Source organism: Nomascus leucogenys, chromosome 8, assembly GCF_006542625.1.
Source record: "Nomascus leucogenys isolate Asia chromosome 8, Asia_NLE_v1, whole genome shotgun sequence".
In the NCBI taxonomy this organism is placed as follows: Eukaryota; Metazoa; Chordata; class Mammalia; order Primates; family Hylobatidae; genus Nomascus; species Nomascus leucogenys.
The window spans coordinates 19,937,814-19,963,637 of record NC_044388.1 but is presented as its reverse complement, the minus strand read 5'-3'; the positions used below and the strand labels follow the sequence as shown (position 1 = coordinate 19,963,637).

Genomic DNA, 25,824 nt, shown 5'->3' with positions numbered 1-25,824 from the left:
TGTACAAAAAAATAATAGCAAAAATCACATGGAATGGTATAATGTCGAGAGTTTTGCCTCTGATATGAAAAACAAGGATGCCCACTCACACCAACTCCCTTTAATACTATACTAAATATCCTAGTCATTTAAATAAGGCAAGGAAAACAAAGGTATTCAGATTGGAAAAAAATGAATAAAATAGTCACTGTTCACGCATGATACGAATGTACAAGTTCAAAAGAAAATGTTTAGCAAATTATTATAATTAATAAGTTTTATGAGGTTGCCAGATAAAAGGAAATATAAAAATTTTTCCATATACCAGCTACAAACAAAATAATGTTTTAATATGCCAATTGTAATAGCATTAAAAATAATCAAAAGTGACAAGCTGACTTCTATAGGTTCAATGCAATCTCAATCAATATATCAGTAAATTTTTATTGCATAAAGTGACAAGCTGACTTGAAAAAAATCACATGGAAAATGTGTAAGAATCAAGGATAGCCAAGAAACTCTTGAAAAAGAAAAAAAAATGTTAAGAACCAAGGATAGCCAAGAAAATCTTGAAAAGGAAAAAAAAAAAAAAACAAGCTGGGAGATGATTTTTCTACCAAAGATCAAGCCTAAGTTATGGTAACTAAGAAAGTGCAGTACTAGTGTTAAGTCCATAAACATACCCACAAACTTCGGCTTCTGACCATGATGAAATAACAGGGACCAGACTAGTTTTACCCTTCCACTTTAAACAACTTCAAACTGTACAAAACACACACCCACGCACACACACACAGACACACACTTTTCAGACACAGAAAAACAGGCAGACAGGGCTACAATGCCTAAAATATTTAAAACTGAGTCCTATGACTGTCCCAGCAATACTGTCTAGAGAGAGTTGCCAGGCTATGGCAGAAGGAACATAGAGTAAAACAGAGCTGATTTCAAGAGACACATCAGAGTTCAAGAAAGTTACAAAGGCTAACTCTGTGGGGCAGAGAAATGAAGAAGGATCCGCACAGAATGAGAGCTTCAGAGGGCTACAGAAGGGCCTCCTCAAGTCTTTGGCTGAATATGAAACTATGTATGCATAAGGAAACTACCTGAGGCCATAGAAAGAACAACACAAGGTTGGGAACAGTGAAAGACCTCTTATATACAAAGCATCATGTTCTGAGAAATCCTTAGCAGTGGGACTAAAGTGACCAAGTAAGGGTTGGTCTGGACCTATCCTAAACCTATCTTAACAAAGCTTAAAAGCAAAGCTTAAAAGGATGAAACTGATTCCAAGTAACTGTACAGCAGAACAAGTCCAACACTGCAAAGCAATTCAACACCCAACATAAAAGTCACGATCGACAGAGAAAGAAACTGCATGGCTGGAGGGCAGGGATTAGATAAAAACTTAACATTGCATTATATATCTTCTTACAGCTTTTGAATTTTAAACCTGTATTTATACTAATCTGTCAAAAAGTACAAAAATAAAAAATCATTAAAAATGTAACTCATTTTTTAAAGGAGTGAAATCATTTTGTATTATTTATTAGCACCTGATTAAATGGATACAAATAAAACAGGGAGCTCTTGTAGATGGATCTAATGAAAACAGCCCTTCCATGAGTCATCTCCTGATTTAAGTTCTACTGAAAATCTGGAGTACAGATTCCAACTCCCATATGGGTAATGTTCCAAAAGTGTATGTTAAGTCTATTAACTGGAACTACTAACATATTTTCCCATAGAAACAATGCTAGGCTGGTCTAGAAAGGCCTACTTTACCCATGATGTGTCTCAAATACAGTCCCGTATAGAAGAGCACTGAAGAACTCCAAGCTAAAAAAAAAATATGTAGGAGTGTTCATATTGCCTGCTTGCAGAAGCTAAAAATATGGCCCTTCGCTCTGCAGCCCTGACGTTAGAAACAAGGACTCACCACGCGCGGTGGCTCACGCCTGTTATCCCAGCACTTTGGGAGGCCAAGGCAGGCGGATCACCTGAGGTTGGGAGTTCATGACCAGCCTGACCAACATGGAGAAACCCCATTTCTACTAAAAATACAAAAGTAGCCAGGCCTGGTGGTGCATGCAGGTAATACCAGCTACTCAGGAGGCTGAGACAGGAGAATCCCTTGAAACCGGGAGGTGGAGGTTGTGGTGAGCCGAGATCACACCACTGCATTCTAGCCTGGGCAACAACAAACTCCGTCTCAATTAAAAAAAAAAAAAAAAAAGAAACAAGGACTCAATTCCTATCTCCAAAGCCTCCCCTGGATCCAAGTCTCTGCTAGTAATCCTAAGAAACTCAGGTAGCACAGGGACCAAAAAGAAGTGAAGGTAGAGAAAAGGCTTGTAAGGGGCTGGAGGAGATAAACTGCACATGGGCTTCTTCCTAAGTCTGTATAAAACCTAAGCCAGGTTCTGAGTCTTAGCTCTCTGTCCTCTGTTTATTTTACTTTAGAGGCCACACAGCATAGTGTAGGAGTGTAGGCTTTGCTGATAGGTTTAGATTCAAATGCCAACTCTGAAACTTGCTGCACTATGTGAACATAAGCAAGTTAACTACCTTCCTTGTGTCTCCATTCCCTTATGTATAAAATAGGAATAACACCTGTTGCTCAAATTTGTTTTAAGGATAGTCAAAAATATGGAAATCACAAACTGCAGTGGTAAAGTCATTGTTGGCTTTCAAAAAACCAGAAGCTGGCGTTGTTCTGCTGTTATTTCTGGTAAGAACCTCAGAGATTCTGGCCTGCTCTCTCTTCTACTAGCAGTGCTTATCTCTTGAACAGAGGATTGTCCCCCTAACCTTTAGGAGTCTCCTAAAGCCACTGGCACCAGAAATAACATAAAATGGGGGATTATTTGTTCCTTTTTCCACTCAAACAAATGAGGGGATCACTGACAGACCAATGAATATACCAAGCACTGACATTTCAGAAGAATATGGGTCAGGGAGTTTTAGTGATTTTTATCATGGCACCTAGTAATGGGGGCTGGCACTGAAGGAGCAGTAGTGGTAGAAGGGGTTACAAGAACTGTAGGAAGCAGGAAGTAGAAAGGCTATGGAAACTGTTCCTTCCCACTCCCTCCTTTTACCCATGGCAGTGTCAAAACTTATACCTTAGCAAGGTAAAAAGAAGAGATGAGGGGCTAGGGTGGCCCCATGAGGTAACTAATGACTGATAAGGAAAAGAAAATGTCAAGATGAAGGTTTGTTTTGTTTTTTCTTGAGACAGACTCTTGCTCTGTCACCCAGGTTGGAGTGCAATGGCGCGATCTCGGCTCATCGCGACCTCTGCCTCCTAGGTTCAAGCGATTTCCCTGCCTCAGCCTCCCGAGTAACTGGGACCACAGGTGCACACCACCATGCCCAGCCAATTTTTTGGATTTTTAGTAGAGACAGCGTTTCACCATGTCAGCCAGGCTGGTCTCAAACTCCCAACCTCGTGATCTGCCCGCCTCGGCCTCCCAAAGTGCTGAGATTACAGGCGTGAGCCACCGCGCCGGGCCTAGGATGAAGGTTTTTAAATTAATATACAGGATAGATAGGGGAGACAGAAATAGTCACAATGGCCAAGCCTGAAGAAACATTTAGATTGAGATGGTTTTTACTGCACATTGAAATCTCTTTGATAAGGATTACTTACTCGGGAGAAACAACAGAAAAATGTGATTCAGAATCCAATTTTCCACAAATTGCTTTCTAAAATACAAAACATATCTAATGCACAAGCCAAGGTTAAAAGAAAACCCAAAGAAAAAGCTCTCCAGGAATTCAAGTCACATCAAATTAAATCTTTAAAATTTGCATTATAGCTCATAGAGCATATATTCAGTGACTGTATTCTTTAGTTTTAACCATTTTTATTCCTATCTTGGCTTCCCTAAGTTCCACATACCCCTCATAAAACAAGATGTAAATTTAGATTTAGTATTTCTTTTTTTCTTGGCTTCCCAAAGTGGTGGGATTACAGGCATGAGCCAACATGCCTGGCCTAGAATTCATGTATTTATTTTTTAATTTGTTTTTTCTTTAAAAAGCAAAACAGGATACATGTGCAGAACGTGCAGGTTTGCTACATGGGTATATGTGTGCTATGGTGGTTTGCTTCACCTATTGACCCATCCTCTAAGTTGCCTCCCCTCATCCCCACCCCTCAACAGGCACTGGTTTGTGTTGTTTCTCCCTGTGTCCATGTGTTCTCACTGTTCAGCTCCCACTTATGAGTGAGAACATGCAGTGTTTGGTTTTCTGTTCCTGTGTTTGCTGAGGATGATGCTTCCAGTTTCATCCATGTCCCTGCAAAGAACATGCTCTCATTCCTTTTTATGGCTGCATAGTGTTCCATGGTGTATATGTACCACATTTTCTCTATCCAGTCTATCATTGATGGGCATTTGGGTTGGTTCCATGTCTTTGCTATTGTAAATAGTGCTGCAATAAACATACATGTGCATGTGTCTTTATAGTAGAATGATTTATATTCCTTTGGGTATATGCCCAGTATTGGGATTGCTGGGTCAAATGGTATTTCTGGTTCTAGACCCTTGAGGAATCACCATACTGTCTTCCACAATGGCTGAACTAATCTACACTCCCACCGACAGTGTAAAAGTGTTCCTATTTCTCCACAGCCTCCCCAGGATCTATTTTTTCCCGACATTTTTTTTTTTTTTTTTGGAGACAGAGTCTCACTCTGTCACCCAGGCTGGACTGCAGTGGTGCAATCTTTGCTCACTGCAACCTCCGCCTCCCAGGTTCAAGCGATCCTCCTGCCTCAGCCTCCCGAGTAGCTGGGATTACAGGCACACAACACTATGCCTGGCTAATTTTTGTATTTTTAGTAGAGATGGGGTTTCACCATGTTGGCCAGTCTGGTCTGGAACTCCTGACCTCAGGTGATCCACCCACCTCGGCCTCCCAAAGTGCTGGGTTTATAGGCCTGAACCATGGCACCCGGCCTGTTTCCTGACTTTTTAATAACTGCCATTCTGACTGGCATGAGATGGTATCTCATTGTGGTTTTGATTTGCATTTCTCTGATCATGAGTGATGTTAAGCATTTTTTCATATGTTTGTTGGCTGTGGAAATGTCTTTTTTTGAGAAGTGTCTGTTCATATCCTTTGCCCATTTTTTGATGGGGTTATTTTTTTCTTGTAAATATGTTTAAGTTCCTTGTAAATTCTGGATATTAGATCTTTGTCAGATGGGTAGATTTCAAAAATTTTCTCCCATTCTGTAGGCTGCCTGTTCACTCCGACAATGGTTTCTTTTGCTGTGCAGAACCTCTTTAATTAGATCCATTTGTCAATTCTGGCCTTTGTTGCAATTATTTTTGGCCTTTTTGTCATGAATAGAATTCATATTTCTAAAGAGGCATTACCAATGCCAAGTGTAGTAAGATTTTGTTAATTGACTCAAATTCATAGGCTTTTAAGATATACCAGTAAACTGCTGGTCTATCAAACCTAAGATGCATTCTAAATACAAGTTATTTCATCTGTTTACAAGTATTAATTACAAATTTAGATCGAAATGAACCAGGATTTTTTCTATATTGCATCTGTGTTTTGCAATGTTTCTTCCAGGTAAATTTCATTATATTTTTGGTAAAACATAGAACTGAATCAAGAATACTAATTAAATCTAAGGTTATTTCTACTGTCTTTCCCTCATTTATTTAGCCAGTAATTACAAAAGAAACTTAACAGGTCTCCCATGATTCCTTATTTAGCTTAACCTGATACCTTATCATCATCTTATTATTATCTTTGTTTAGGAATCAAAGCAAATGCCTAAAATGTTTGCGAGATTTACTTACTCATTTTTTATGATGTAATCTAAACAATCAAAAATATTTTTAAAAGTTAAATGGACACTTCAATATTTTTATGAAATTCACATTTAAATGTAAGACTTCGGAAGGGTGGTACAACCTGTGAGAGCAGCTTCTTCAGAAGCTGTGCTATGGCAGGATCCTCTGGCGGAGGGCAGTCGGGAAGAGAACCATTTCGTTTCTTCTGACGCATGTGAAGATGTCTGAACAAGCTCGTAATATCTTTAGACCTCAAAGCATAATCAAATATAGAACGGCTTACTGGTTCCTTTAAAACACTGAGCAGAACAAGTTTTCTTTCAATCTATATTAGAAAAATAAAAAGGATCAGCCAAAAATATAACATGTACAGTTATTTTCAAATTCAATAAATACAACTTGCAAAAAGTTAACATATTCGTTTTCTAAGAAAATAAGATATCGACATCTGTAAGTGTGTAGAAGAAAAAAGAATACTAGTGAACTTTAAAGAGCTAAGGTATCTCTTACTCTTCATTGTTAGCGCTAGACCACACATCTGTGTCTATCACTGGAAGACTAATCATCCAACCCAGGAAATTTTAGAAAACAAAAAGAGCCTTTTCTAGACCCCAATATGTCAGACAACATCCTAGATCCAAAAAGTATGTGCAGTTCACAGGTCTGACAACCAGTAGGTACTGATCCAGAAAAGATGCTCAACAGCCACAGGTCTTCCTTCAGTCATCACATTTTCGTGGTAGATTCAAGCACTTCTAAAAAACATTGCTATCTCCATAGTGTTTATAAAATCCTTCCTTTAATTATCCAAAAGGAATACATTCCTTGTCAATGCAAATATAATAAAATGAATGAGCACTGCTAACAGTAACCAAGAAGATTATCTTCTTTTTTTCTTTTTTTTTTTCTGTGACTCTAGCAAAAGAACCAAGAGGACTTCCTTTAGATATATTTAACTCCTTGGTGAAGTCAGCCAGTGGAAACCAGCATAAAAAGATATCTTTTGTCTAATCCAAATTGTAGAAAAATAAGATTCATGAAGCAAATGAATAATTAGCCTCTCAACTTCTGATCCTGGCCTTTCAAAATACAAAACAATGACAAAAGAAAAAGTTCAATGAGCAAACTTTTAAATAGAGTAACTATTCAAACGGAGTAGATATCTCTAGACTTAATTTCCAAGGAAGCATAAACTTTTCTAAAAGGGCATTTTTTTCTGATAGTGCTATCCATCTTTCATGTATATATAAGTTGCTCTTGGGGTAAAAATTAAAAAAAATCCTACAAACTCTATGAAATAAAGAATGATAACTTCTAGAAATGAATGAATCTATGAAGAAAAGAAGGTATAACCAAAGCTTCCTAGTTTCCAGAGTTTATCCAAGGCCATTTTCTCCAAACAAAGGGAAGGCACATTGAAATACAAAACTGGGAGAAAGCCAGAGAGGTGTGTGAATTCCAAACGGGAAATGGAGTTCTGGTAAAAATAGGAACTTTCAGGATGTTTTAACAGCTAGAATCATCCTTCACCATTTCATTCCATTTAAATGCCTATCTTGATAGTTTGCTGTCTAGCAAGATGAAGGGTATAAACACTGAAAATCTACGTGAATAATATTTGCCCTGTACAAACCAAAGACCCAAAGTTTATCACCAAGTACTGCTAGAGGTGGAGCAGAGGTTGTGGGGTTGTTAGAATAAAAAAGAAAAGACATCAAAACAACCAGTTAGAGATGAAAAACTTAAATTTGAAAAAGACTTTTTCTAATTCATTATAACTGGATGCAATCAGTTATACGTTTTAAGATAAAAAGCAGAGGTCCATCAATATACATTTTTGCTAGACTATATTTCACTTTTAACAGATGCTTTATAATATTACACAAAAGAAAATATATGAACTACTATACACTACATTAGATATAACATGATGTAAAACATAATAATCTCTTGCACTTTTCTGACCTTCAAAGGTGCTTGGTTCATTAACATTAATTAGCTTGAAAGGAATATAAACATGCTATAGCCCAATTTAAATACTTAAAAAATGTCAAGAAAAATAGGACTCCCAAAACATTTTTTTTAAAGAGGCACGGTTTGGAAGAAAGACTGACTCCAACTTGGAACATGTATACCTGTATTATTGGTTGGGTAATATATGGGTCAAGATAAGGCATCAGTTTACAGTAGACATCAGCTGTACTTATTTGATGAGCTACCACTGTGATAAATCCCACGGCACCATAACGTATCCATAAATTGGGATGACACAGGAAGGGGGCTAAAGAGGAAAAGAAAAGGTAGGGATCAAATAAGTTGTTTCAAACTACTGGGATGAACAAATTTTTACCCTATAACATAACTGACAAAAGGGTTTTGCCACAATGTTACTATCAGGAGCCTTCACATACTCAATTACCCTGAGGCATAAACTCAATCAAGTGGACACACTGTTATTATAATATTTTCTTATCATAAATATCACAGCAGTACCACAAAAGAATAAAAACAGTTACCTCATAGCTGAGGACTTAAAATTTATATTTTTTTAGTCAGAACTAAAATTGTGTGGGCACCTACTCATTTATAACACTGGATTAAAAACTGTTAGAGACATAACAAGTCCCAACAGCATATAGCTAACTATTATTCCCCAACTTGTACCCCCACAGAAGTTCAAGGACATATCCCCTCTACCACCTAAGGGGCAGAGAAATTCAGGAGAAGTTACTTCTCCAAGCTGTAGCATAAAGATTAAGGGAACAATCTAGCCTATCTGATATTCTTTTTAATGCAGGGGTTTGATCAAATCTAATACGTAACTCACAGTTACTTTCAAAAGGCAATGATGAATGGAAACAAAAAGGCTGAAAACATGATACCTATTCTTAAAAAGTTTAAAATATAACATTAAACCAGAAAATTAAATGAATGTCTTTTCATACCTTTTAACGATTTTATACATTAAACATAAAATCAATGATTTCAACTAATCGACATTAGACTAACCTGATTTAGAATAAAATCCAAACTTTAAAAGGCAAGAATAATTGTATTAGCTCTGAGCATGCAAACACACCAGCATTCAGAGGATATTTATTTATCCTCTGATATTTATTTAGTGTATATAATACACGTTAAATAGAGAAATAGGAATACAATCATAGGCTAATAATACTTATATTAAAAGGGGAAGGAGAAAAGATGCGTTCAAAATATCTCTCTCCCAAGTTCTCGCATTTCTAATTCTTCTAATTATAAATGAAGAAGATTTTGTTTATTTCATAAATACCCTGCAGCCTCTGATCCATCCAACAAGGGACACTGGGTATTTTCCCTGTGATAAGAGGGAAAACGAGGACTGGAAAAACATTGGTAAACCTCCAGAAAGTAGCTAAACCCATAACAGTCTGACAGGAGCTGGGAACTGTATTATATTGAATTATTTACCCCAATTCTTAACTTCCCTGTATTACACAACCACACTCATTCACTTTGTATACACCTGTAGTATACAAAGGATACTTCTCTGCCCCCTTTCTTTTGGTTTATATCACTTGCTTTGACCAATGAATGTTACGACAAACAGGAATTTGAAATGTGCTATATAGCTGGGTTTGCCCTCTCGTGCTTCTGCCATCACCATGGGAACATGATGTGGGTAGCTACTGCCCCTAAAATGAGGGCCCCAGAATGAGACAGATGAATCACAGTCATCACAGACAACCTGGAGATGCAGAACCTGAAGCAGGGCCACCTATACAACCCACAGGTGCATGACGAAAAATTTACTGAAGGATTTACTGAGATTCTGTGGTTGACTGTTCTACAGCATTATTATATCATTAAGTAGCTGCCTGATACAAAGCACCTCAAACACTCAAAACAAGAAGAAGCCTGAATCTAAAGAACTGCCTATGAAATAGCATATTCAATCTTTTCTTCTTTTTTTTTTTTGAGACGGAGTTTCGCTCTTATTGCCCAGGCTGGAGTGCAATGGTGCGATCTCGACTCACCGCAACCTCTGCCTCCTGGGTTCAAGCAACTCTCCCACCCAGCCTCCCGAGTAGCCAGGATTACAGACATGCGCCGCCAAGCCTGGCTAATTTTGTATTTTTAGTAGAGATGGAGTTTCTCCATGTTGATCAGGCTGATCTTTAACTCCCGACCTCAGGTGATCCGCCTGCCTTGGCCTCCCAATCAATCTTTTCTAACACATTCAACTTATCAGAAGACAAATGTGGGGGAAAATATTCATAATACCTAAGTGGGAAGAGCATAGTTTTTAAGGAGTACCAAAGAAATCATAATCACCATCAAAACCACCACCACCATTCTCTTTAAGAGTCACTAGGCAGTGAAAACAACAAGGATGAATAGGACATTTCAGTGTTCATCCTCTTGCAGAAAAAAATCTGTTTTAACAGCTATCAATGCATGAAAACACCATTACAAAGGAATCCAGGTGAGAGATTATGGCACCTGGCTATAGCACAAAAATGAGAAAAGCCCCAATGAAGAGGGCAGGAAGGGTAGTTTCACATAACCCATGTCAACATTCCCCAAAGTCCAGGCAGCCAGCACAGAGCAACAAGAGCGAAACTCCGTCTCTAAATAAATAAAATACTAGCCAGGCATGGTGGCACATGCTTGTAGTCCCAGCTACTTGAGAGGCTGAGGCTGGAAGACAGCTTGAGCCAGGGAGATCCAAGCTGCAGTGAGCTGTGATCACGCCACTGCACTCCAGCCTGGGTGATAGAGCAAAACCCTGTGTCTTAAAAAAAAAAAAAAAAAAAAAATTAAAAATGGAACTACCTATGATCTTGCAATCCCTCTTTGGGGTATATAGCCAAAGGAAATGAAATTAGTATGTTGAAGGGATATCTGCACTCCCATGTTCACTGCAGCATTATTCACAAGAGTCGAGATAGGAAATCAACTTAAGTGTCCACTGAATGAATACAAAAAAATGGTGTATATATACAACTAAAATACTACTCAGCCCTAAAAAATAAAAATATCCTGTTATTTGCAACAACACAGATAAACCTGGAGAACATTATGCTACGTAAAATAGGCCAGAAACAGAAAGACAGATACTGTATGATCGAACTAATACATATTATCTAAAAAAGTTGAACTCACAGAAGCAGAAAGTAGAATGGTGGTTACCAGGGGCTGGGGTAGAAGTGAGGGTGGAATGGGCAGGTGTTAGTCAAAGGATACAAAAGTTCAGTTAGACAAGATGAATAAGTTCTTGTACAGTATGTGCAAGTACAGCATGGTGATTATAATTAACAATAATGTATACTGAAAAATCACTAGGGTGTAACTCTTAAATGTTCTTACCACTAAAGAAAAAGAACTATGGATATGTCAATTAACTTGATTGCCATAATTACTTCACGAAGTATACATATATCGAAATACCATGTTGAACATAATATACTATCTTTATTTGTTGATTACACCTCAATAAAGCTGGGGAAAAAAATCACCACAACAGAATACACATAGTGTAAAAACAGAATGAGAGAGATGTATATAGTCTATCATTTGTTTTAAATAAGTAGGTGTTTCTAAGTTACTAAAATTGTTTTTTACTTTTAAACAATTTTAAATGCCAACAAATGATTGTTTACTTGATTTTTCTCGGTAAGGTGTTTTTTTTTTCCCCATAGTTTTCATATCAAATTCAATTGTAGTTCTAAGGGGAGTTATCCATTGAAGAAGTAGTACCACACTGGGTTTATTCTGTATATAAACATAATTTATTTTGACACTAAAGATATATGAGCACTCCATATATTCATCCTGGGATCAAAGACTAGAAATAGCAAGGTCCAGAAAAATCTCCACAAACTTTGAGTGCAGGGGTAAAAAACTATTTTCATGATGATTTTTGCTTTAAAATTGATGGGCATCTGTCTTGTAGATAAATAAAATGCTAATTATAAGCTATATTAAATTTCAAAAATAATTTCCAAAAGTTATTTCGAAATAACTAATTAGGCCACAGAAGCAATGTATTATGTGAAATTAGAATAAACATATTATTCAAGTCTATGAATTCTTAACTGGTAATCAATGCAGCGACAGACCCTTCACATCCAATTTTCAACTTCACTGCTGGTCAAGTGCCCAAAAATAATTTTCATCTTCAGACCAGTCAAGGCTTTACTCACATCATGGTTTTTTTAAAAACAAAGTCTTGGCCAGGCGCGGTGGCTCATGCCTGTAATCCCAGCACTTTGGGAGGCTGGGGCAGGCAGATCACGAGGTCAGGAGTTCGAGACCAGCCTGGCCAACATGGTAAAACTGTGTCTCTACTAAAAATACAAAAAAAAAAAAAAATTAGCCGGGCATGGTGGCAGGCACCTGTAATCCCAGCTACTCAGGAGGCTGAAGCAGGAGAATGGCTTGAACCCGGGAGGTGGAGGTTGCAGTGAGCCAGGATCACATACTGTACTCCAGCCTGGGCGACAGAGTGAGAGACTGTCTCAAAAAAAAAAAAAAAAAAAAAGCCAAAACAAAAACCAAAGTCTTGCTTTTTGACAAGGGTAACACAGACTTAACAACAGATGAAAACAAAGCAGTACTTCCCAACCGGGCTGGAGGACCCAATGAGTCAGCTTGTCTGTCTCTCACATATATAAGCATGCACACCCACACAATCAATAGTAGGAACCCCACATAATCAATAGTAGGAACAATAAAGTTGCAATTCTTACTCTATATTACCTAGAAATTTTATAAAGTTCTTCTAATCTCATTCTAATTTTGAGAAACAGAAACTTACCAATATCACTGGCAAATTCATAAACATGGGGTTTTTGTAGCAGTCCTAACTGGCACATACAAGTAAGGGCATAAAGAGCTTTCACAATGACAAATTCCTCAGCATCACTAAGACCTTGTTGCAGCAGGGGCTTGAGAATCGAGGAGCTTTGCCAGCCAACATAGGCAGCAACACCTGGAAATGAAAAAGCAATATTATGTGATTATTCAATACCTAAAAGTACATATATCAAGTAAAGCAATAAAATTAAGCAAAAGCCAAATATATTAATCAATTACCTAGGAAAGAACATTGCACTTCCCACCCAGCATGATAAAGTTAAAAAGACCCACAGCAAGGCAAATCATCAGGAAATTCTCGGACACCACAGAAAAGCTAAGATACTAAGAACTTGCAGAAATGAAAATATAGGCCTCCTAAAAAAGGAAGAATCAGACTGTAATTATATAATCTTCAGCAACAATGGAGGTTAGAAGACAAGACATAGGCAAGCAAGGCATTAAAAGTTATGAAAAGAATTCCATTTTCAGTCAAACTGTCAATTAAATTAAAAAAAAAAAGTCATTTCAAGACATGTAAGGACTATTAAAAGTTTGCCTCCCATGCAACCCTTTCTAGGAAAGTTTCAACCTAAGAATTCAAGGGCAAAAAGAAGCTAGCAAAGACCTAGAAATCAGTCAGCCCAGATTAGAATTAAAAGCTAATAAATTTCAAGAATGTCATCAAGAAGAAAATGGAATAGATTCTAAGCAATAAATAAAATTAATAAGAAAGAAGTTAGCTATTACGGATATGGTGACAATATATTACTTTTCTTTCTAAAAGGAAAACGAAGAAATCTAAAATTCCAGAAACTGCTCAAGAAAATCACAGTCCAAATATGAAATTAAAATCAATAGTGTATTTAGTAACTAGAAGAGGGAGTAAAGTAGAATCCACTGGCCTTGCTATAAACATACTCAAATGGTAAGGGGGGCAGTCACCGAATTGGGATTGTGATGAAGCAAATATAATTACAGTATACTACTTGGCTCCACAGTCAATAAAATTTACACATTCATAATCATGTATTTTGTTTTGAAGCTTCATAATCAGTCTATACATAAAAGACTTCATTGTGATTATAGAACAGAATGTATTATTAACCATGACAAAAAAATTGTTGAGAATTCTCAATTCTCAACTAACCAAACAATAAAAAAGAGAGACAGAGGTAAAGAGAAAGAAAACGGGCACTAATCTTGTAGTGCAAATCAGAGGTGGAGCAACACAAAATAGATTTAATTACTTAAAGTTATTAAAACAGCAAACTAAAAACTAAAGCACTGAAAATAGTAGTCAACATCTCAAAAACTGAAAAGAGAAGAAAGATCAAGGCATGTTATGAGTGAATTAAATCTTCATCTGGCACAGAAAAAAATTAAAGAGATAAAGTCCAAAGTTGGTTATTCTAAAAATAGTAATACGAAAATATTATTTAGAGATATGGTAATAATCACCTGAAAACACTAAAATAAAAGCAGAAAGCTGAGTAGTTGCCTCTGGAAATTTCAACTATTGTTTTTCATACATTATAAATTTTGATTAAATTTTAAATAATTTCTAAAAGCCTATTTCCTTTATGATTAAAAAATAATGTTATAACTGTTTTCTTTAATAAAAGGAAAAATGCTATCTAAAATTCCAGTGGATTATATTTAGGAACTTTACAGACTGAAATGTACAATGAGCTAAAATAGCTAAAAATATTTTGAAAATGAATAATGACATCTGAAACTTACCCTATCAGATAATAAAGGTGATTAAAAATATACAATAATGTAAATTGAATATGGCTATGAATATGAGTACAAGAAGAGAAAACTCAGTGGAACAGACTAGATAGCCAGAAAACTGACCTTAACAGACAGAGGCATGCAACAGATGATAAAACAGTAAGAAACAAACCAGTAAGAAAACAACAACAACAAAATGCTTAATAAATTATGCTGGAAAATCAGTTACGTATCTGTGAAGAAAAAGAAAATTTAGATTTCACCCCACATCACAGACCAAAAATAAAGATCAATTAAACAGTTAAGTGTAAAAAATAAAGCATGAAAAAGAAAAGAAGACAAGCACACAACAGATTATTAATCTAATTCTGGAATGGGAAGAGACTTTACACACAAAAGTAAAAAAAAAAAAAGCAAAAAGATCCAATAAACTGACTTCGGAAAAACTGTCAACAAAAAAGATTTAAAAATCAAGTTAAAGAACTAAGAAACGTGCGCTTAAAATTGATTTAAAAAATTAATGTTCTTAATATGTATATAAAGGCTCGAAAAAAACAAGAAAAGCATAAGTATCAGAAAAAAAAGCCAAAATAATGAATTTTAAAATTCATAGAATTAGAAATATGAATACATAATCAACATGAAAAAGTTTTTCGACTTGATAGTTAAGCTAAGAAATATATATCAAAACAAGTTATCATTTTACCCTTCCAACAGGCAAGGACTAAGTAAAGCCTATTTCACACTGGATGGGTATGCAGCACTTAATGGAGATGGGGATGCAAAATGATAAAATCTTTTTGAATAGCTTATAAACGTGTCATGAGTTTTAAAAATAAATTCACATTCTTTAACACAGTAATTAAAATTTTTTACTTCTAAGAAAATAATCAGACACAACTACTTACATACATACATTGCATATTTATACCAAATATACAGATTATCTATATATGACAGAAAAAAATGAAAATAATTTAAATATCCAAAAGAAGGGTTAAATTTTTGCAAAACTATATAATGGAATAGTTTAGACCTATTAAATTATGATTTCAAATAAATTTTTAATGATATGAGAAAATGCTTGAAGTATGCTGTTAGAAAAAAGTTTAAGAAATAATAAAATAAAATTTGGAATATAATATATACATCGCACTTATGCCAGGCACTATTACATATATTAATTCATTCTATCCCCCAACAACCAGTAAGACAGGCACTATTCTTATTTCTATTTTACAGATAGGTAAACTAAGCCGCAAAAAAATTAAATGATTTTCCAAGAACCACAACTAGTGACAAAGCGAACACCTGAACCCAACAGTCTAGCTGCACAATGCCTGCTCTTAACGATCAGCATATGACAGAAAGGTATAAATGCGATGGAAAGAGAAGAGGAAGAGCTATGGGAAAAAACATCAAAGCTTTAACAGAGATTGTACATGGGTTGTAGGATTAACGGTCATTTATTTTCTTCTTGGTTTCTGTATTTTCCAAATTTTTCTCAGTTTTATTTCCAAAAGTAATATAAGCATGTATTACTTTTATAAATAAAAAAATTTATTTTTAAATTAAGACAAACTAATATATGTTTCAAAGAACACATGAATTGACCAATAGATAGGGGAAGTTTTAAGAACCAACTTTTCCCGAGAAACGAAATGAAAATAACATTATTTGGAAGAAGAAGAGAGCAAGGAAGACAAAAAGATGTAAGAATCAAAGAATACTGTATTCAGGAACTGAGTTAGATGAAGTCCTAGATGGAAGGCTAAGATGCATCTATAAATTAATGCAAAAATTAAAAAAAAAGATGTCTGAAAAGAAAAAACAGGTACAGTAATTTCCAAAAATAACTGGGAATTTGAAAGTTTTTCAAAGTAGAAAGTACCCTTTCCTCCAAAACATATGATAGCATTTGCAGAAATATCAATCCTGTTGCCACACAGGTTTCTTGCATTTTATTTTTTTAGCAAACAAAAATCAAAACAGCAAATCTTTCCCAGATTATTGGGAACCAAAACTTAAAGTCTTACAGCTTCCTGCTGCCTCACAAGAAAGTCTGGATACCAGCCAAGCTTTCTATTGTGCAGAATAGTCTTTAAACTTTTCGGGTTAACAGATAAACTGTTACAACTCTGTGGGAAATGATATAATAGGGGGTAGTGGATAATCATAATAATATGAATTTAGCATATATTTCATAATTGGCCAAATCTTAAACTGAAAAGATCAGTACATTCAGGGAAAAGGGCATCAGTTATTATTCAAAAGAGAAAAATATTAAATCCTGTATCAAACATGACTTAACCCATGCAAAATACTGTCCACTTCATTTACTTCTAATTCTGAATCCAAATGTAACAGAAGTCATGCATATAAAATACAAGATGTCTGACTTTAGATATATCTAAAAATCAAGAATTGTAAAATGAAAGAACAGCAAAAAAAAATGCTGCTTAAATTTTCAAAAATTTTCAGTTACACAAAGCAAAGCCTTTAACTTAATTCTTTCCAACTACACTGATTTGCAACCATGATTATATTTTAACTGTTATTTTCTGATTCTAAAAGTGATGCATGTTCACTTTTATTAACATGTTTATAAACATGTATGATTTCTGTTATTGTTACCTTTACACAATAGCAATCATTCTTTAAGAGGATTTACAACCTACTTATGTCACTTTAACATACTTCATGGTACTTTCCAGGTCATTATTCTGTCTAAATATAGTTTTTAATGACCACATGGTATTCCTTCATACGGATGTAACACAGGTTGATTTACCAACCCTTTATTTTCCCAAGCTAAAATACTTACATCATCCAAAAGCAGTGTGAAGATAGAAATACTAGGAATTCATTTCATTATTAATGAAATTTGGTAGTATCATCTATCCTTCAGATTGCATGGAAGTGTTTGAGAGGATGATTAAAAATCTTAAAGGAATTTAAAAAGCAAAAAACATACCAACTATACTATCAAAAAATGCTCCACGTAGATGCCAATCATTCTTATCATTTAGGAAAGTAATCATGTGGGACAACAAAACATCATTGGCTTTCTGACGTCCAAAGAATACACACAGCCGTGTTATTCCATTTTCCATCAAGGTTTGTTTTACAATATTTTCAGGGTCACTTAGCAAAGTAACAACTTTCTGCTGGACCATTTCATGTAAGGCTTGGAGCTCTAAAAAAAAAAAAAGAAAGAAAAGAAATAGTTAAGAAAAGATAAATTTTTCCCCATATAGATAGTCCCAGTCTTCTTTCTCACTCATCAGAGAGACTGATTACAGAAGCCACCGAAGCCTTTAATCACCAATTTTTTGCATTATTCAAAGCTCTGAAGGATGGGAAACTGAAATATAAAGTGAAGAATATCCTAACAAGCAGATGCCACAAACACAGTTACTATCTCACTAATTAAATAGTTTCATTTATTAACTCAAGGAGAAAATTATAGAGAAGCACCAGAAAGGAAATCACATTGCCCCAGTAAGATCCCAGTTAATCAAGGACTTGAAAATACTGGATAGGATCAGGATATAATATATGGTACTGAGCAATCCTTTTAGAAAATGTTTTCAAAGGTCAGTTTATTTTAGAAAGCCAGAAAACACACTGCAAGTTCTGTCAAGGCTTTACTTCATCTGGCCATTGCTTTCTTCTCTGGCCTTATCTCTTCCTCACCCTCACTTTTTCTCACTTATTTATTTACTTAGCTGCCTGTCTTCTTTTTACTAAAATATAAGCTCAAGAGCAAGGATCATTTCTATCTTATTCACCACCATGCTCTAGTGCTTAGGGCAGGCTCCTAATTGCCTGATGCAGAGCTAATCTTTAACAATTATCTGTGAATAAACAGAAGACAGGGGCCACTCTTGGTCCAGCTACTACTGTCAAGGTAAAAGGTAACTGGTCTGACATGCAAAACTATATGCTCACATTAAGAAAAACTTTAGATTCCCTCCCCCCAAAATTTTAACATTTATTATCTCAATAGGTCCAATTACATGGTTATAGGACAGTATTATTTTCCAAGTAATTCCACAAAAAAAGGCCAGGATTTCCTGATACATCCTCCTATAACTTCAAAATTATTCCACTGTATTCAACTCTAGATAATACATGTTGTCTAAAAATAGTGCTATTCTAACAAGTAACAGCAATTGTAGTTGTTTGTAGCATAAAATTCTGAAAGACTAGATTTCTCTAGTTTTTCACAACTAGAAGCATCTTGGAGAAAATTACATCTATTACTTTACTTCTAAATCTTTTACTCAACAAACATTAAGTAAAAATCTGTAAAGAGTTGTATAATGCAAAGAAACCTAAGACAAGGACTTTGACGTCAATAAGTTTACCATCATCACATCTGTCCCTTTATGGTTTTTTGTAAATAACAAATAGTATGAAATAAAAACAATTTATGATTGAGTATAGTCAGAATATACTCACATAAGGAGAAAAGGTTTAGCTTCTTTAGCTATGATGTTTCTAATTTTTTCTTCTTTTATGAGAATTACATAATTCAGCCAGCTTTACTGTTCACACAGATCAATTCTGGCTGACAAACAATTGAGTTTAGTATCCATGGTGACAAGCTGATTATTTTTGAACAAGATAACAGTGTATGAGGATAGAGAGAATAATTAGACACCAGGGACTCTTCCTATCTAATATATAGATCTGGTATTCCTTCACCTTACATGAAAACTACAAATGATAGTTTTACAAGTTAGCATCAGCAATTCATTCTAAATAATAGGAAATCTGGAAGAGAAAAATTATACAACCAGTGTCATAATTTCCATTTGGATGTGTAACTTCATCTATTTCTTCATTATTGGGGTCATTTTCCGTATTAAGATTTTTTAACTGTACTAATTCCAGGAATCTCAGAGCTGTTTCTGCCAGCAGAGCTATGTTTTCTATAAAATAAAAAGGAAGAAAATTTATAATTACCATCTTAACTCTCTGTAAAGCTTATTAACTTTTCCTCCCTGTCTTTATACATAAACAATCATAAGCCTATGGGAAAAACAGAACTTTTCAATTTAGCATTTAACCTAATCAGATTTTAGTAACCCAGCTCATAATCTTAACTGTCTCCAAACCTCCAGTCTTATTTTTGAAACACAGCTTAAAAAAATAATAATATAAAAATAATCTAATATCCCATCTACTGAGGACCAAAAATGAAAGCCTAATTCTCTGCAGGGACTTACCCTTTAAACAGTATCCTTGACAAGTGAGAGATATTTATTAGACTAACAAAGAAACATCCACATTAAAATAACAGATAAAGCTAAGCTTTGGAATCAGACAGACCTGGGTTCAAATCTCAACCTTGCCACTTACTAATTTGACCATTTAAACAATCTGAGACTGTTTCTTCACATATAAATGAAGTCACAACTGCCTCAAAGAGAAACCATTGTTAGACTGCTTTACAAGTGATACTCAAGTTCTTAGTGAACCAAAGTGGCAGACTGTTGGCCACATTTCTACCGTTGTCTTTATCTTCTCCTTTCTCTTTCTGATGACCTACAAAGACTGTCTGATACTCCTCACCACTACAAAATAACTACTTCTAATTTCTGCTGTCACATTTACTATCAATTGTATCTGCTCTTCACTTACACTTTCTTCTCCTACCTTGCCTCCCACTTAACATATGTGTTTCTTAACATATGACCATAACCAGTCAAAGACTGTACTCTTTTCCTTCTTAGCAGTGAATAGCACTGAACATAAAGTTTAACTACCTTAAACTTAAAATAACCTTACTTTTTCCTTGCTTTCCAACATCTCTGAAATCAAAATGTACCTTATGGCAGTTGACATCTTTGAGTCAATCAAATACAATTATTCCCTTCATCCTGGGGTCCCACTCCCCACCCCCTGCTAGGTTCAACAATGCTCTGAATAGAAAAAAAATTTACCACTAAGTAAGCAAGATGTTAATACCCTATAACGCCTGCTCACCCTAAAGATGGAAAAACTCTGGGCCATATCCTGATAATATGCCAAAATTCTAGATGAATATCCCCACTTTAATGAGCAAATCTTTATTAGGAAAAGTCTCTTACTTTCCTGGGCACCTCTAAATCTGAGTAGATCTATACTTATTTCCCCTTTTAAGTGCATAAACCACAGCACACTTGGAAGTTCACTTTACACAAATCTGTACCAGCATCTATGATGTTTAAAAAATACTGTAAAGAAATAAATGTTGATTTTAAACTTTTATAATTACTGACACATGTATTTTAATTATATTTAACCATACACATTCAAATACACTAGCTCTATTTTAAAAGACCGCAAATTAGCCAGGCGTGGTGGCACACACCTATAGTGCTTGGAAGGCTGCGTTTGGAGGATGGCTTGAGCCTGGGAAGTCAAGGCTGCAGTGAGCCATGATCTCCCCACTGCATTCTAGCCTGGGTGATCATGTACTGGGCCATGAAGAAATAACAATGCAAGGTGCTGACACTGACCCTGGGTTATCATGGATTCTCACCATAAAGACCCAGAAGACCAAAGAAAAGTAGGATTGCTTCAAAACCAAGGTGTAGAGCAGGAGCTCTGAGAATTGAGAATTAGACCGGATACATTTGGGTCATGTTATTTAGTCTCTCCTAGCCCCAGTTTCTTCACCTGTCATATGAAGGTAATATAATATCTAATGCTCAAGGTTGTTGCAGCTAACCCTTGCAATAACCTAGAGCAGATTTTTCAATAAACAGTAGCTATTATTTTTATGTGATAGCTATTAGTAACTGAGTGTCAATACGTTAATATGGCACCTCATCAGAACATGACCTGTTTAACACAATTGAGAACAGATTAAGATACACTGCACCAAAAAGTAGGATCATAAAATTCTGGTAAAGAAGACGGAGCTTGTTTTTAAAACTGATATTTTATTTGACTTGATTTTATCTGGTTCAATTATTTATATTTGCCAAGTGAGTTACAACTATGCTTTGTTATAAATGATAAACTTTGATGTGTCTTAAGAGGAATCCTGGATTTCTGGGCCTGAAGTTCATACCTATATGGTTATAGAAATGATAGATAAATAAATAAATAGGCAGAGATAAACATAAATAAAAATATATGTATGAGGAAACATAAAAACACCTAACAATCACCACTTTGTGGGTGTGCCTAGAGATAACACCAGAGTCCAAAGACCACTTTTCTCATGTTTCATTAAAATAATGACAAGCAAATTATAAAATGAATGAACTACATTTCTTTAAAAAAAAAAAAAGACAATATCATCACCACACACGTACTATTTACAAGACTTCAAAACAGAATCCCTGATTTCTATCAGATTATACTATAGAAATAAATTATATATATTCAGTGATATTATATATATTCAGTGATATTTCTCATGCAGAAATAAGCTTTCAGAATTAATTTGGGGAGCTAGAAACATGAATCTGGATCACCTGATTTTGAGTGAGAATTATAGGCAAAACAGGTAGGTGTGTGTAACACACCCACCTCATCACAAAGATGTATATCCTAAACAGTACAGTAACTGGGAAAACAACCTTAAACTTCAGTAAGTTAGTATACCAGGTTCTTTCAATATCAAATTACCTAGCAAAATTAATCTTTTTCAGAGCAGCAATAGATTGTTGTATCCTAAAACTGACAGTCAAATAACCATATTTGTCAGAGAAACTTCATAAAGGCCTAAAGACACCAAATCAGAAGCACATACTTGTAAACATTAGTCTTATTCCAAGTTGAATGTAATATTCCTAAGAAAACCACAAAATTCCATCACTTGATAATTCTGATCATTTCAAAAGTGAGAGAACACACAAACGTTGATTCCCAGGAACAGAGTAACTAGAAATATTATCAAAATGTACACAGATAGTTCAAAGAGCAAAGTTCATACTTGGAATTCTCAAACAAATCAGAAAAACAAGCAGTATTATAGTCATTAACTTAAAAAATATCTGAGTGGCTAATATTTGGACAATAAACTCTTACCAGCATAGGCTAGTCTAACGATAGTAGCATCATCTTGGGCTAAGTGGGCTATGCCTGGCAGAATGTATTCCGGATAAATATTGATATCATTACGAGGAACCTCTTTGACGAGAGCAAGAACTTTGGTCAACGTCCTCAAGGCTTCGGCCCTCACCCTAGGAACAGAGTCATTGCTGAAATGCAAAAGATATGGAGTAATACGATCCAAAAGGATTTCAACACTTAATCTTGGAGCCAAATGAAGAATAAGTTCCAAAGCAGCTAGTTTGGAATCACAGTATTTAAGGGTCTGTAGGCAGGATGTTATAACAGATACCAAGATAACCAGCCCATTTTCCTTAGGCTCTCCTTCGGCTTTTTCTGGCAGATCATGTCCACAGAGATTATGAATAATGTTGCCCAAATCCTTCCGTATAACCAGAATACGCTCATCTGCAGAAAGGAACGTTTCCTTGGCAAACTGGGCCATGTAGGGCTGAAGAAAAGTGTAAAATATTTCAGGAAAGGCGTTGCCACGCTGCTGTTTTAAGTAATCTTCTGCCTCTAAACGTTTATCTGGCTCACGGTGAATCATCTGAGTTACCTATACCAAGGGAAGAAAAGGAATTAAAATAGATTTGACAATAGAAAAGTAAACCAGATGAAAGCTACAAAGACAATTTATATACAATTTAAAGGATCTTTCAGAACCTGACTGCTAAGTGATTTGTGACTCCATCATCCTAGAAAGCAGTAAAAAATTATATACAAATACATTACAGATGGCCCTGACACATAAAGAGGAGGTTATACCATGGCTGAGTATTCCCCACTGATTAAAATAGGGACTAATATATTGCTGTCTACAACTCAAAGATTCTTATAAACTTTTCTGAGTAGGAGATACCACTAAGAATCTGAGGAAAGCAATGGATCTCTTCCAGAGAAAAATGTATACACACAATTTTTGCATTAAAAAACCCATACAATTCTGGAAGGAATCACAGAACCCCTAAAATCCATTTACATATCCCGGCTTGAGTTATGGTTCAGAACCTTATTGCCACAAGTGCAAAGGAATCTGTGGTTTAAGTATAGCTCTAGGATCTAATCAGTAGGGGAATCAGTGGCTTAAAGTTTTCAAACAGTGCCAAAGAGATGTTAAATTCTGCAAACACTAGAAATAATATACCTAATTTGAATTTATCCTGTGTTTTCTAGTATCATAGGGAAATAAATATTTTTCAATGCACAGAACATAGTTTAATCTTTCCTGGACACTCATAGGGTATCAGCCATTATTTAAATACAGTATCACAAAATGTATTGAGTTATCTGAACTTTCTGTTTATATTTGAAATAAGAGCCTAGTAGTGAATGTGGGGGACTCAAATGTACTAAAAGAAAATGTTTACTAGTTAGAACTGCTTTTAGTTTGGACTAGGCCCTAAAAATTAAACAAATTCACTTCTTTCACAGTTAAGAAAATGTATGCCCAAAGACATGAAGTTATATAACCAAAGCAACGTACCAAGTATGCGCCATACTCAAAGACAGAACACTACACCAACTCCTCATCCAGTGCACTGTTCAATAAATATGGCCTCAACTGGCTTCCTCTGAAGCATCTTATTTTTTAATATTTGACATACTTAAGAGAAATTAAATACATTACGTATCTCCCTACGTAATTAAAGAATATTCTAAACACACCACAATCTTTTCCATGACTCAGAGTCATCACCACAATATCAGTTACCCTATAACTGACTTAGAAAAGATGCCCTCAAACAGTAATGTAGCTATGTGGCTTAGGTGATCCCCCATACAACTCCCTCATGCCCATTCTGCTATACTAAGTTGTGCTTCTGTAGCTGCCTTTCCAGAACTGCCCTCAGCTTCATATATTAATACAAAGCTATTTGCTTCTATATGCAATGGCCCTGTATTGCTGTATTATATTCAAGTTGACATTTCCTGTCCCCTTCATTTCAAATGTCTGTCTTCTTCATTTCTTACTAGCAAGCTCTAGCCAGGACAACCTCTCCAACCCCTAGAAACCACCTTACCTCCTTCCAAATCTGTAAAAAGCACACTGAAGATTATAGTGGGAAAATAGATAACAGGTAGATTTTTTTTTTTTAAGTCAAATGAGCTCTGTGCCTGAAGGGGAAAAAAACAGTACATTCTTCCCTAACAAAGTAATAACAAAAGGCTGTTTATATTAGTCTACGGTGTTTTACTGCTTGATTCCAAATTTACAACATTCCAGAAATCTGATTAAAGCAAAAGTGGGAACAAGATCCTATTAAAAACTTTATGGCGAATATTTGTAGCATAGTTACCAATTCTCTGATACTGCGATCTTCAATTTTATTTAGCACTTGTTCAGGGAAAAAATGTCCATTTCTATAAGCCAAAAGTTGAGAGAGATCAAATAATGGTACACCTTCTGTAAAAAGCTCAGCTATCACACAACCTGAAAAATAGCAGGTATAATTCTGTTAGAAAAGAGATGAAAAATATCATGCAATATAGATTGAGAACTCAGACAGCTCATAAAACCCAAAATGCAAAACCCCAAAGTAAATGAAATTAAAAATTTTAATGCAACATACAACCTCAATCAAGCTGACAGGGAAAATGTCTATTACCCAAACACTGGTTTCTAAAGTATAAAGTCAAAGAAGAGCCATACAATTTTTCTCCCTCTTAAAAAAACTTAAATAATTCCCCCGTTCTGTAATTTAAAATGAATGTATAGGCCAGATGTGGTGGCTCACACCTGTAAACCCAGCACTTTGGGAGGCCAAGGCCAGCAGATCATCTGATGTGAGGAGTTCGAGACCAGCCTGGTCAACATGATGAAACCCTATCTCTACCAAAGATACAAAAATTAGCTGGGCGTGGTGGCACACACCTGTGGTCCCAGCTACTTGGGAGGCTGAGGCACAAGAATCACTTAAACCCAGGAGATGAGGTAGAGAGAGGTAGAGGCTGCAATGAGCCAAGATCGTGCCATTGCACTCCAGCCTGGATGACAGAGTGAGACTCCATCTCAAAAAAATAAAATAAAATAAAATAAAATGAATGTATATATGTAACATATGCAATTTACATACAGAGTGATAAAACAAGAAACTTTTTTTTTAAGTATGGACTTACAGACATTAAATTCATAAGGAACTACTACTACTACAAAGTCATATCTGACAAATCATTTATTCATAATTAAACAAAAAGTTATTAGGTGACTACTATGCCCTAGGCACAAGCAGTACATAAAGCAGATAAAATCCTTGCCCTCATGAAGCTTTCATTCTAGGAAGGAAGACAGAAAATAAAGCAGTGAACAAACATAATATGTGAAATGCTAAAAAGTGTAGCTGTAAGATTAGGGAGAGGAAAAGAGAGACAACTCTCGTTTTGCACTTATATA

The 25,824-nt window shown here is 35.4% G+C and overlaps 1 protein-coding gene across 3 annotated transcripts in view; it reads right to left on the bottom strand.

The window, feature by feature from the left end:
- Nucleotides 1-25,824, bottom strand: part of PIK3R4 (phosphoinositide-3-kinase regulatory subunit 4) — a 67,211-nt gene that overhangs the window by 32,448 nt on the left and 8,939 nt on the right. For all 3 annotated transcript variants that reach the window (XM_030816839.1, XM_030816838.1, XM_030816840.1), the window contains exons 3-9: nt 24,731-24,864; nt 22,407-22,989; nt 19,178-19,312; nt 17,350-17,571; nt 12,601-12,774; nt 7,937-8,082; nt 5,923-6,126 (exon numbers count right to left, since the gene is read on the bottom strand). In XM_030816839.1, the coding sequence (XP_030672699.1) occupies nt 5,923-6,126; nt 7,937-8,082; nt 12,601-12,774; nt 17,350-17,571; nt 19,178-19,312; nt 22,407-22,989; nt 24,731-24,864 (1,598 nt within the window). The remainder of the gene's footprint in view (nt 1-5,922; nt 6,127-7,936; nt 8,083-12,600; nt 12,775-17,349; nt 17,572-19,177; nt 19,313-22,406; nt 22,990-24,730; nt 24,865-25,824) is intronic.